We start from the raw sequence: 12,936 nt of genomic DNA on the forward strand, positions 1-12,936 counted from the left end.
ACTTTTAATTTGTAGTTTCGGATCACGTCCTGAACTCAGCTTGTATGAACATATGACACATTTTAGGGATCGAGTTTAACTTTTTTATTAATTTAAATTCAGCTTCATTCATATTTCACAACAAAGTTATCTGAAGGCCCTTTACAGACATAAAGCCAGTTAATTGTGATCCAATTAAAAAAAAAAAACCTACATGTTTGTTAGCTGGAGAAATATTCAAAACCAAAATATATTTAATTTATAACCAGAAAAAACACAAAGCTGCCGATCAAATCAGTTCACAGCCATGCAATTATTATTTTTTATTTTATTTTTATTTTTCATTTGAATTATTTAAATTTGATTTTTTAAATTATTTTCTTATGCTTTATTATTAGTTTTTTTTATTTAGTAACAAATTATTTGGTCTCCATGTTGTAGCTCTTTAGCTTTTAAAACGTCACACAGACATTCTGTTACTGATGAATAGAAAACTTTTTCAGCTTAAATGAAATGAAGTGGATTAATTTCCTCTAACGCTGCCTCATTCAGTGATGCGTCTCCATCACGCTCAGATCACAGCATCAAGTTCTCCTGATTTTCTTTCAGCTTCTTTGCTTTCTGTCGGCTGGAAAATCAGAATTCCAGGTTCGGGATTTGTAGGATCTTACCTGAATTTTCTAACTGTTGAGCTCTGCTCCTCAGTGAACACATGTCGGTTTTAGATTTTAGGGTCCATTATAAAGTGGTTTAAACCTTAAATCTCTGAGTTTGAATAAATTGGATAATGGAAGCAGTTTTTCTCGGGGTTCCTCAGGGTTTTGTTTAAGACCCACCTCTGTTGTGGAAATAGTCAGATAATTAGCGGACATCTTTTATCGCGTCTGCTGACGGCATCCAGCTTCAGTTTCTTTAAACACTCAAAATGTGACAGATTTCAGCCAGTGGTTAACAGTAAATAACTCAAATAGAACTGAAGTAAGAGAATAATCACTAGCAACGAGCCAGTTTATAATACTTAAAAATTTACTGGAACCAGATGACGTAGAGGTGAAATCACTGCAACACACAAGCCTAAAGTTGCTTTATTCAGAATGTTTTATTAACAAAAGCTTAACGAAGTAAATGATTGCAGAGGAATTCCTAATAATCCTAATAAACTGTGACTAAACAGTTTATTACAACTTCAAGTCAACCTTCATTTAACCACAAATCACCGTTCAGGTAGCTAAAGATGACGTCTACACAGGAGTCCAGCTTCATGGACCCTGATCTCCTGCTCAGAACCCGGTCGACCCTGAACTGGGTTAAAACTGGATCTAAATCCTCTGTTGGTTGGTGTTTGACCCGCCTTCACACGCCTTGCTTTCTCCGTTTTCTCCAACCTGAAGTCTGTCAAAGTAGACACGGTTCTCCCATAATCTTGTTTCTTGTCATCCAAACAAACTTAACTTTGTTTTTTAAAGCGTCTGGTGGTCCCGGTTTACTGGGATCATGTATCTTCTCCACAGAATAACTGAATTGTAATGAACTTTTCTCAAAGTTTATCTTTGTCCTGGTTCTGATGTGGGAGTCAGACCACCTCCAGGTCTCCCGGGCTGCAGCTCTGCGGTCGTACTGAGGTGTTAATGCGGTTTTAACGGCCTCTTTCACGCCTCCTTTCACACTTACCAACATAACAGCAGCTGAGCTCAGTTCACCACCACATGTTAGCATCTGGTTTCCTCTCATGGCGGATTTTTACCGCTCCGTTTGTAGCTTCTTCAAGTCCACCAGAGTCTGCTTCTTTTTTTGTGTTTAGATCTGATTTGTCATCTGTCTAAGAATTCAGTTATTTTATTTTATAATAAAAACATTTCCTGTAACAAAGAATGACAGAAACTCTGGAAGATGAAAAGGACCGAACGTAATCTGATTGTTAGTCCTGACTTTTTACTGATTACTGATTTTAAGGTGGTATAAAAAATGAAGTGATCTAAATTGATTGTACATTCGTTAAACGATTAAGTTTTTAACTACATTTGCACAAATATCCTTAAAACTGTAATTTTCTCAAGTTAAAACCTTTCTTTATAAACTCTTTTTACGACCAGTAAAAAAACTTTATGGACACAAGCTTCTTACATTATTTCAGTATCTTTCTCAGGCTGTTTATGATCAGGTTTGTATTTGTTTGCAACTAACAGATTTATTTGGATAGTTTAAGTTTAATATATGATGTATTTGACTTCACTTTATATTCATTCTGTAAAATTTAAGGTCAAACCCCATTTAATGTTTTAACACCATCAAATATTATCAACAAATATTAATAAAACAAAAACTAAATAACTCAGGTCCCTAACTGGAGCCCAGTGGGACACCTCAGGTTTTTAATTTTCCTTCCTGAGCTTTTATTTCATGGTATTAAATTTATATGTCACTAACAGAGATATTGATCATTTCCTCCTAAACTGTGTTTATCTTCAGTTAAAAACTTGTATTTCTAAACAAAGTTATCAGGTCTTTAAATGCAGTATTTCATGTGTAAATTAAAAAAGCATCCAGAGGTTTTAGTCATAAAGCTGGTTTCAGGTAATAAGAGCAAACAGGAGGTCGGGGTGAGTCCATGGCCACCAGGTGGAGACACTAACCACAGCTCCAACCAGTCAAACACCACCACCACCACCCTCTTAAGAGCTTATTACAGTACAGTAACGACCAATAACACCACAGAAACCATCAGAACGAGTGCAGACATGGTTGTTTTTCCTGTTTACATCTGACTGCGCGTCCGGTCGGATCTCCGTGTAAACGCAGCTGTTAGAAGTTTTAAGAAGTGATTAAACGATAAAAATATCAGTCAGTGGAAAATAAAGCCAGAAAGTTGGACCAAAACATTCAATGAAATAAAACATATGAGTAATTCAGGACTTGAAAAGAAGCTTTATGAGCTGCTGGCTTGTGAAGTGATGGTTGCCTCACAGGAAAACACATGCAGATTCATTAAAAATAAAAAAATTAGATGGAGAAATTTGACAAATAAAAAGTATGAGGTTGTATTTAGAAAGTTGCTGCAAGGGCTAACGTACTAAACACCTTTTATAAAGAATATTTAAATAAAACTGCACTCTCTCTAGGGTGCAGCCAGCCACTTTTTCACTGCTGATGCAGGAAAAACAGGCTGAATAACCGAACAAATGACGTCTCATTGTGTGGAAAAGACAGCTCTTTCTGCAGTGCAAGGCAGTCTTGACTTAAACATTTCTCTCCTAACTTTAAAGGGTTAGGGTTATAATATCTTAAATCGTAAATCAACTTTAACAATCTTAAATAAGCTTTACAATCTTGTTCAAACATGTAAAAATAGATAAAACCTCTCCTGGTCCAGTCAGAGCCTGCAGGAGTAAAACCTGCTGAAACTGGGAAAAACACCATAGTTTGACTACTTGAATCAATAACATGTAAAAATGAACAAGAACAAAACCTTTATGGATCCTCATCCCTTGTAAAAACATCACACTGCATTAGGTCTTGTATCAGGTACATCTCACATATTCAGCACCGCTGCTTTGACTGGATCAGAGCTACTCAGTTCGATCCTACGAGGTATTCAATGTGTCCCTGCTCCAACACATCTGACTGAAGTTAATGAGCCAATGTGCAGAACTTCATAGGCTGTTGGATCCATTTCAGTCAGGTGTGTTGGAGCAGGGAAACATAGAGCCCGATGACCGACGGCATCTGCACTGAGTCAGACAGGAAGAGGTTCAGAACGTCACAGAACTCCCCAAAACCGGTTGGCTGCCCTCTCACCTCCCTGATGGACATTGACACCACCCTCTGCGTCAGTGAAGCACCATCAAGGACGGATCACGCCCTGGCTGCTACGTTTCACCTGTTGCCTTCTGTTAGACGCTACAGGTGCATTAAAGCCAGGACAAAGAGATTTACAGTTTCTTTCCCAAATCTCTCACCACACTGAGCAGCAATAAGTACTGACCACCTCCCACCCCTTAAATATTCCCCACAAGGCTGCACACAGTCTCGTTTACTTATTTATAAGCCAGTCATTGGCTATAGTTTTTAGGTGTCTTCTTTTTTATATTTGTGGTAAAACTGCTTTTATTCTGTACTCATTTTATACTGTTTATTGTTTGGTGTGTTATATCTGCCCATCTCACATCACATTATACTTGAACTTTATTTCTGGTGTCCTTTCATACCACAGCAGCCTATAAATACACCAGATCCAACACCAGAAGTATTTAAAATGTTTCTGAACTCTGTAAAACTCCTTTCTATATGCTCAGTATGCATGAAACTGGCTAAAACATTACAATCAGCAGGAGCTGAGTTCAGGCCTTCTTCACCAGGACTTCCCAGAAAGAGAGATCTTATGTCTGAGCTGGACTTTCTTGGCTAAATATAGGATTTTAAAGCATGAATAAATTATAAAATCAGCAACATTACAGATGTCGGCTACAAGGGAGGAATTTTTTAGGGTTTGTTGGGTGGTTGTCCGTACAAGTTTACAGGAATTTCTTTAATGTTTCCTCACCTTCATAACAGGAACACAACGTATCAGCCCTGAAATGAGTTAAAGAAATTTATTTAGACTTATTTACTACAAATGGTTGATATTTTTAAATTATAGTCTTGTTATTTTTCCAGATTTTAGTCTTATTGGCTGTTTTTCCCCACAAACCTGGTCAGTCTGATGTGGTTCAATCATTTTAAACCAGGTTCAGTCGATTTTAAGTCTTAGAGGGTCTGATTGGTCCACAAATCCTGTGTGATTGGTGGACAGACTCGGCACAGAGAAGCGTGGATGGCTCGGCGGTGGCTAACCAAACCGCTTCATCTGTTGATGTCGAGCCCTTTCTTCTTCTTCTCCTGATTCTTATCTCGTTCCCTCTTCCTCCGTCATCACTTCTCTTTTATTTACTCTGCAGATTCTTTTCTTTTGACTCTTCTGCTGCTATTGCTGTTGCCAGGAACATATTAGCATGTCATTGTGTCTGTTTTGTCTTTATAAGGCATGAAAATGGGGTGATGTAGAGCCGGTCGACCCTCCATCTAAGAAAACATCGTCTGTTTTAGCATCAACAATGAAGCTTTTCATTTGCAGCGTTTTGTTGTCACAACAGAAACTCCTGAGTTGTGCCATCAGACGCTCTGATTACACCACAAATCGAGTTTATTTATTTGAGAATAGATGTGACTGATTATCAAGCAGCTGTTTGTAAATGTTGTTTTAAAAGCTTAAATTATTCCTCTGCTTCTTTCTACAGATTCCAGATGAGTTCGACAGAGGTCAGTCTGAATTCACATTTATTATTATTATATTTGTTTACTGATATTTTCTTTTGCATTTGAAATCTAGTTTTGTATTTGACAAGTTTCATTCTGCTTTTGTAATTAGATGTTTTCTCTGCAGAGTTTTTTCATCAAGAAATTTATTTAAACAGATTTTTAGACCCAATAAAACATTTTTCTCACCCAATAATAAAACGTCCCCCAAAAACTGGGTCTCTGTGTAAAATGTAAATGAAAACTAAAATCAGTGATTTCCAGAATCTCATCAACTCATATTTTATTCCAAGTTAAAGATAAATAACATGTCAGATGTTGAAACTGAGACATTTGATGGAGAATTTGAGCTCATTCGGCCAGTTCAGCAGCCGGACTCTTCTCCTGTGAAGCCATGCTGCTGTGATGGATGCAGGATGTGGTTCAGCATCGTCTTGCTGAAATCTGCAAGGCCTTCCCTGAAAGAGACGTTGTCTGGATGGGAGCAGATGTTGCTCTAAAACCTCCATGTACTTTTCAGCATTGATGGAGCTTCACAGATGTGGAAGCTGCCCACGCCATAGGCACTAATGACTCAGACCATTTTAAATGAGCTTTGGTCCAGAGAAGACGGAAGAAGCTGGTTCTGGATCCTGTTCACATCTGGCTTCTTCTCTGCATGATGGAGCTTTAACCTGCATTTGTGGGTTTCAGGGTGAACTGTGTTCACAGACAGTGGTTTCTGGAAGTCTTCCTGAGTCCATGCAGTGGTTTCCAGTAGAGAATCATGTCTGCTTTTAATGCAGAAGATCACCAGCATCCAGCCTTGTCCCATGCACACAGAGATTCCTCCTGATTCTCTGAATCTTCTGATGATATTCTACACTGTAGATGGAGGATCTTCAAAGTCTGAGGAACATTTTTCTGAAATTATTCCACAGTTTTAGATCCAGTTTGTCTCAGATTGGTGAAGCTCTGTCCATCTTTCCATCTGAGAGACTCTGCCTCTATCAGCTCATATTTTCATCACATGGTGAAACGTCTCATTTGGGTTTTCTCAGAATAAGTGAATCACTGTTGATTATTTTTCTCTGAATTGTCTTTAATAATCAGCTTTGGCATGAAAACGGTTCATCATGTTGTAATGAAAAGTGTGATTTAAGCTCTCTGGATCGATCCTCCAAACGATTTCTGATTACTTTCAGCTGCAGCTGATCACTTCATCAATATCTCTGTCCCCGAGGTCCACTTTGTCTTCATCCGCCTGCAGAACTCCGCCTCTCCCGCTCTCTGTCTGTAACTTTATTACCACCTTTCCTCCATCTCGGTGTCCGACCTCCGTCTCTACCCGTCTGTCCTTCTGTCTCATGTGCAGTCCGGCTGACTTCTGCAGCTTTACAGCCAGTCGTCTGAGGCTGTTAGAGCGAGCGGGATGGAGCTGCCTTAAAACGGGACAAAAAGTCCATGAGGTTTGGTTTGGAGGTGCAGATGGATGTATTGATTGTTGAGCAGAAGGTTGGATGTGGGAGCAGCCAGGACGGGACCTCCGGGACACAGATGCTGTTTGTTTCAGCAGCTGATTAGAATTCGTTTAAGTTTCTTCTCTGCAGATCGAGCCGAGGTTACGCTCACAGATGCCCATCACTCTCGCTCTCGAATGCAGCGTGGAGCGTTTACTGGTCCAGTTTCATGTAGGGATACCAAACTGTAAACTAACCAGACCACAACGTGGCTCGGAGTTGGTTTGCATCACTTATGTTTTTGTATTTTTTTTAATGCCGGTAGACGGATGTACTCCAAAAAGCTAAGAATACGAACGTTTTAGGTGGCGCGGTGTTTAGCGATGTCAGGATTAGAGATTTTCTTGGTACGATTGTTAAAGAAATAATCGGATTATTCTTCATTTATTAATTTCCCATCACTATAAATGTGTAAAATCACATGAACTCTTCTTACAGGTCTTTAAGTCTTATTTATTTCCATCTTTTGATGACAGATTCAGCTTTTAGCTAATTAACTCATTTTTAGCTAAGCTTGGCTAATTTCCATTGGTTGTCCCTGAGAAGGTTGGTCTAGTTTAAAACAGTAATCTAAACAAATACAACATAAATACCACCATTTAAAAATGCAGTGCACCAGTAAAGTAAAAAAACTGAGATGTGCTACTTATATTGTGTTACTTTAATAAAAAAAATCAATTGAAAATGTTAAACTGCAGCTAATGATGTAATGATTAATAAATAGCTGTGCATTCATTAAATTTTTTTTTTCAGTTTTTGTGCTGTTTTCTCATTAAATACAAGTATAGTGAATAGCATAGTTGTCACATTTAATTTCTTGATAAAGGATATGTACCATGCTGCATCCTCTCCCCTTATTCTGGTTCTGAGAGCCAATTCCTGGATTATTTATTTGTTGTCAAATATTTCTTGAGGAAAGGGTTAAAACTGTAACTACCTGGACCGGGGCTGTAACAGGACTTCAGTACATAACTTAAACAATGACCTCTAATTTAGAAAAGTAAAAATCAAAACAAATTACATTGTTGGCAGTTTTATTGGCTTCATTGTATTTAAAATGACCAAAGTGATTATTTATTTACTACAGAAATAAATCAGGTGTAGGGTGGAAATTACTTCATTGCCTTGTAGCATCATCATCATCATTATTGCACACTGATCCTTCTGAAAGGTGATAAATTAAATTAAATGGTTTCAAATTGAAATGTTTTCCCTCTATATTTACCATCAGCCCCTTTTCAAAATAAAAAGGGCCAATCAGGACCTCAGGGACCTCATCGGGGCCCTAGGGACCGAACCAAATCCTCCCAGATGAGTTTAGGAACCAGGTTGAAAGTTGACGATCCCGTGGGAAGAGAAGATGGATAATCTTCCTTCCTTCATCTCCTTCTCCTCTTCTTCATCCCTCTCCATCTTCTCCTTCTTCCCCCCAGCACATCTCATCCCTCCTCCTCCTCCTCCTCCTCCTTATCCTCCTCCTGTGGAGCGGCAGAAGATGAGTGGAGAGATGGATGGATGGATGGAGAGATGGAGAGATGGATGGAGAGATGGATGGATGGATGGATGGAGAGATGGGTGGATGGAAAGATGGATGGATGGATGGAGGGATGGATGGATGGATGGAGAGATGGATAGATGGATGGATGGAGAGATGGGTGGATGGATGGATGGAGAGATGGGTGGATGGATGGATGGATGGATGGATGGATGGATGGATGGATGGATGGATAGATGGATGGGTGGATGGAAAGATGGATGGATAGATGGAGAGATGGATGGAGAGATGGATGGGTGGGTGGATGGATGAGTGGATGGATGGATGGATGGATGGGTGGATGGATGGATGGATGGGTCCTGTGGGACATGTACAGACTCTGTTTGCAAGCCGAGTGCCGGCATTTGTGTGGATGATGTGGAGGCGTGTCGGTTTCCATAGCAACCATGTCATGTGACACCTCCCCCACACCCGTCATTAAAGAGGCCTTGCTGCAGTTTTTCAGCTGGGAGGAGGAGGAGGAGGAAGAGGAGGAGGAGTAGATTTGTAGCAGAAACAAACGAAAACCTTTGCTTTTTGTTTAATCTCTCCACACCTCCCTTCATCCCTCCTTTCTCTAATCTTCATCCACCTTTCTCCACCTGGTTCCACTTGTTTTCCTCCTGCTTGTCTTTCCTACCAGCTCCAGTTTTTTCCTTTTTTCCTTTCCATCCCTTTTTCTGCCTCTTTGCCCTTTTTCTTTCTAAGATCCGTCTGTCCTCTGTTCTTTTTCTCCTTTAGCCTTTTATGTTTCTCTCCTTTCTCTCTCCATCATCTTCCTCATCTCTACCTGTTTTCTTTCTTCTTCTCTTCCTTCACCTCTTCCCTTCTGTACTCCATTATAAACAGTTTCTTTAATTTTTCTTGCTATTGTCTTCATTTCTTCTCTTTCCATCCATCCTTGGCTGTGGTTAGCTTGTGTTCTTCCCCATCTCCTCCCTCTCTGGTTATTTCTCCTCTAAAAGAGAATATTTGCCATCATGTTAATTAAATTAGGTTTTAAACAGATCCCTTTAATTTTCTGTTTCCTGCTTTCCTGTTAGTTTGTGTTTTGCTGGAAAATCACTGTGAATGGGCTCGATGTTTTATAAAAGTACGCTGTTATCTGAGAATGTCTTAGTGTTGTCTCACAGAGTACCTGTTTGTGGTGGCTCATCTCTCTTCTAAGAGATTGAAACCGTTAGCATCTACGTGGAGCCGTTGGCGTCTACGTGGAGCCGTTGGCGTCTACGTGGAGCCGTTGGCGTCTACGTGGAACCGTTGGCTTGTACGTGGAGCCGTTGGCGTCTACGTGGAGCCGTTGGCGTCTACGTGGAGCCGTTGGCTTGTACGTGGAGCCGTTGGCGTCTACGTGGAGCCGTTGGCGTCTACGTGGAACCGTTGGCGTCTACGTGGAGCCGTTGGCTTGTACGTGGAGCCGTTGGCGTCTACGTGGAGCCGTTGGCGTCTACGTGGAACCGTTGGCGTCTACGTGGAGCCGTTGGCGTCTACGTGGAGCCGTTAGCATCTACGTGGAGCCGTTGGCATCTACGTGGAGCAGAGAAATAGAGACTATTTCTCGCAGTTTAGGCAGTTGTTGTAATCTGTATATGGCAAAGACTAATATCTCCATGAAGGTAAATGTTTGATATACTGTGCAGGCCTACTGAGCACCACTTCCAGCTATGCAGTACTGATGAGGCAGATGTGATGTTGCCTGAATACAAGTGATGAGATATTGCTGACATGGTCTTCTTGTGGTCACCTAGCAACATGCTCCAACATCCATCCTTCAGTTCATTAATCATGAAGAAGTAAATATGATCATAATGAGAACAGTAAATGTCAAAAAAGTAAATCAGACACCATTAACTTCCTATTGAGATGCCATGTAAGTATTTAAGAGTTTACATGTCGTTTCGGGAGAGAAAAATGTTAAGAACGTACATTTTCTTCATTCCATCGAGGTAAGGGATGAAGCTGATTGTATTTTCTAACCCATACGTCTGTTTACAAAACAAGTGTGTTTAAACATGTCTAACTCAGTAACTTTGATAAGAAATCAAACCAGACATCTCCTCCATAGGTTTCTAAAACCGCTCTCAGTTCGGATAAAAGATATTTAGCCAAAAAGTGTTTTCCAAGGGCTTTGTGATGACCTCAGCCAGCTCGGAGCGTCGCCTCCAATCCAACATGAGTGTTGTTTCGTCCTTATCGGCCCACCCAGGTCGGCTCGGAGGAAACCATAAACAGCTCTGATCTGAGCCAGACCTCGCACACAAAGAGCTGATGTTGACTATGAAAGGAAGGCCGTTATAGAAGGAGAGGAGGAGGAGGAGGAGGAAGAGGCCTCTCCTACAGCCGCTCCATCCTTCTGCATCCAAGTTTTTCCTGGAGTTTTACTGTTGAACTGAAGACTGGTTTGGATCGGACCGTTGGCTTGTTGAACCATCACACCAGTCTGTTAAAACTTATTTACAAATAAATGAAACTATAACTGGTTTTCAGGTCTCTGTTAAAGAGATTTTAAGATTCTTTTCTGCTCCGTGAACATTAAAACTGACCTCCTTTCAGTCAGCGTGACTAGGTGCTGAAATTCCAGCTTCTCCTCCTCTCCATGCTTCTCCGTTCATCCACCCGCCTCGTCACAGCCTCTCCATGCTTCTCCGTTCATCCACCCGCCTCGTCACAGCCTCTCCATGCTTCTCCGTTCATCCACCCGCCTCGTCACAGCCTCTCCATGCTTCTCCGTTCATCCACCCGCCTCATCACAGCCTCTCCAAGGTCACATCCACACAGAGATGCATCAGTGTGTGTTTTTTTTTTTTTAGTTTTCTGTACAGATGAAGTGTTCCAGAAAGGCGTGCCTCCACACAGTTTCAGTGAGAATGCTGTAGTATCACCACCAGACCTGTAGGCGGCGCTGCAACGCAGCCACTGAAGACGAGGATCATGCTCAGATGCAAACAATAAAGAAAAAGAAGAGGGAGGTCTGGGCTGCTGTTTTCTCACAGACACGGTTCTGGTTCTGGCTCCGTTCCCGGGTCTCAGAACTTCAGTGCTTTCTGGCAAACTAGCCCATGTTCACACCAGTTTACCCAGAATCGAACTGGGAGGGTGTGGAAGTAAACATAGCCAGCTTGGAGATTTGGCCCTGAAAGTTGATGGTTGTCAGCTCCATTATAACCTACAGTTTCACTAAATAAACAGTATATTCAGACAACTAAACAAATTTATTAAGATCTCAGGATGTCAGCACCAGTTAATAGAAATCACCTACTAAAATTTATATCGGTTGCTAGGCAACATCACATAGTTGGAAAGATGGGCATGTAACACCGCTTTTTAGGGTCCGAGCCATACGAAGTATGGAAGGACCCTATTGTTTTCCAAATGTTTATTATTGTTCTCCTTCTAAGCATTTCGACGCCAAATTTGACCCCCTTAACACCCATGAAAAGTTGTGAAACTTGGCACACACGTCAAGCCCGGCGAAAATCGGATATTATAAGGTCCGCATACACGTCACTGAAAAAGTGGCTCAACAGTGCCACCTAGAAAAAATGAAAGTGCCCAAATGAATGGGGCCCCGGAAGTCTACTTCGACGTAGGAAGACGAAACTTGGCACGCACGTGTAACACCCCGAGTCGAGCAAAAAAGTCAATCAAACACCTGTTGCCATGGCAACGGGGCACCCGCCATCTTGGCGTGTGCGGCCATTTTTTGGCCATTTTTTGCACTTTACACACATCGTATTTGAACGAACTAGTCTGAGGGGATTCGTGCGATTGACTCCAAACTTGGTGGGAAGCTTCCTGAGAAGTTGGGGACCAAACGCAAATCTTTCTAATAGCAGAAAGCGTGTTACCGTGGCAACCGTCGGAAAAACGCCTTCTCGCCATGAAACACGGTTTGCTCATATCTCCATAGAAATGCATCGGATCTGCACCAAAGTTCACAGTATTCATACGTGTAACACCCCAAGTCCAGCAAAGAAGTCAAACACCTGTTGCCATGGCAACAGGGTGCCCGCCATCTTGGATTTCACTGACATTTGAACGAACTAGTCTGAGGGGATTCGTGCGACTGACTCCAAACTTGGTGGGAAGCTTCCTGACAAGTTGGGGACCAAACGCTATTCAAATCTTTCTAATAGCAGAAAGCGTGTTACCGTGGCAACCGATGGAAAAATGCCTTCTCGCCATATCTCCATAGGAATACATGGGAACTGCACCAAACTTGACAGGATTCATACACGTTGGGTCCTTAACGCATTACACCACCTGTTGTCATGGCAACATCGGGTGGCGGGGTCCAGGATGCTCGGACCTGATGGATGCCGCTTGCGGCTTTAATTTATTACTTTTTTTTTTTTTTTAACACATTGTGTAATACAGCTCTAGTGAAAACACAAACAGCCTGTATTTGAAGGCGTTTTGGGACAATCGCATCATCGGGTTATAAAAAAGATGCGTCTGGGTTGTTTACACAGAAAGAAAAAGGATCCTAGATCCTCCAAAGCCTCCATCCTTCAGTTGTGTGTTAGTAGCAGCGGATGGAGAGCCTCCATGCTGAGGTTTGCTAACTTAACCCCTCCCACACACGTGTTACACTCTGAGCATGTTGTCACAGCAGGACTGTAACAGATGGCT

The 12,936-nt window shown here is 41.4% G+C and overlaps 1 protein-coding gene across 2 annotated transcripts in view; it reads left to right on the forward strand.

Annotated features, from left to right (window-relative positions):
- timm50 (translocase of inner mitochondrial membrane 50 homolog (S. cerevisiae)) overlaps nt 1-12,936 on the forward strand; it is a 36,248-nt gene that overhangs the window by 10,048 nt on the left and 13,264 nt on the right. For both annotated transcript variants that reach the window (XM_041994742.1, XM_041994741.1), the window contains exon 4: nt 5,253-5,274. In XM_041994742.1, the coding sequence (XP_041850676.1) occupies nt 5,253-5,274 (22 nt within the window). The remainder of the gene's footprint in view (nt 1-5,252; nt 5,275-12,936) is intronic.

Source organism: Melanotaenia boesemani, chromosome 9, assembly GCF_017639745.1.
Source record: "Melanotaenia boesemani isolate fMelBoe1 chromosome 9, fMelBoe1.pri, whole genome shotgun sequence".
Taxonomy (NCBI): Eukaryota; Metazoa; Chordata; class Actinopteri; order Atheriniformes; family Melanotaeniidae; genus Melanotaenia; species Melanotaenia boesemani.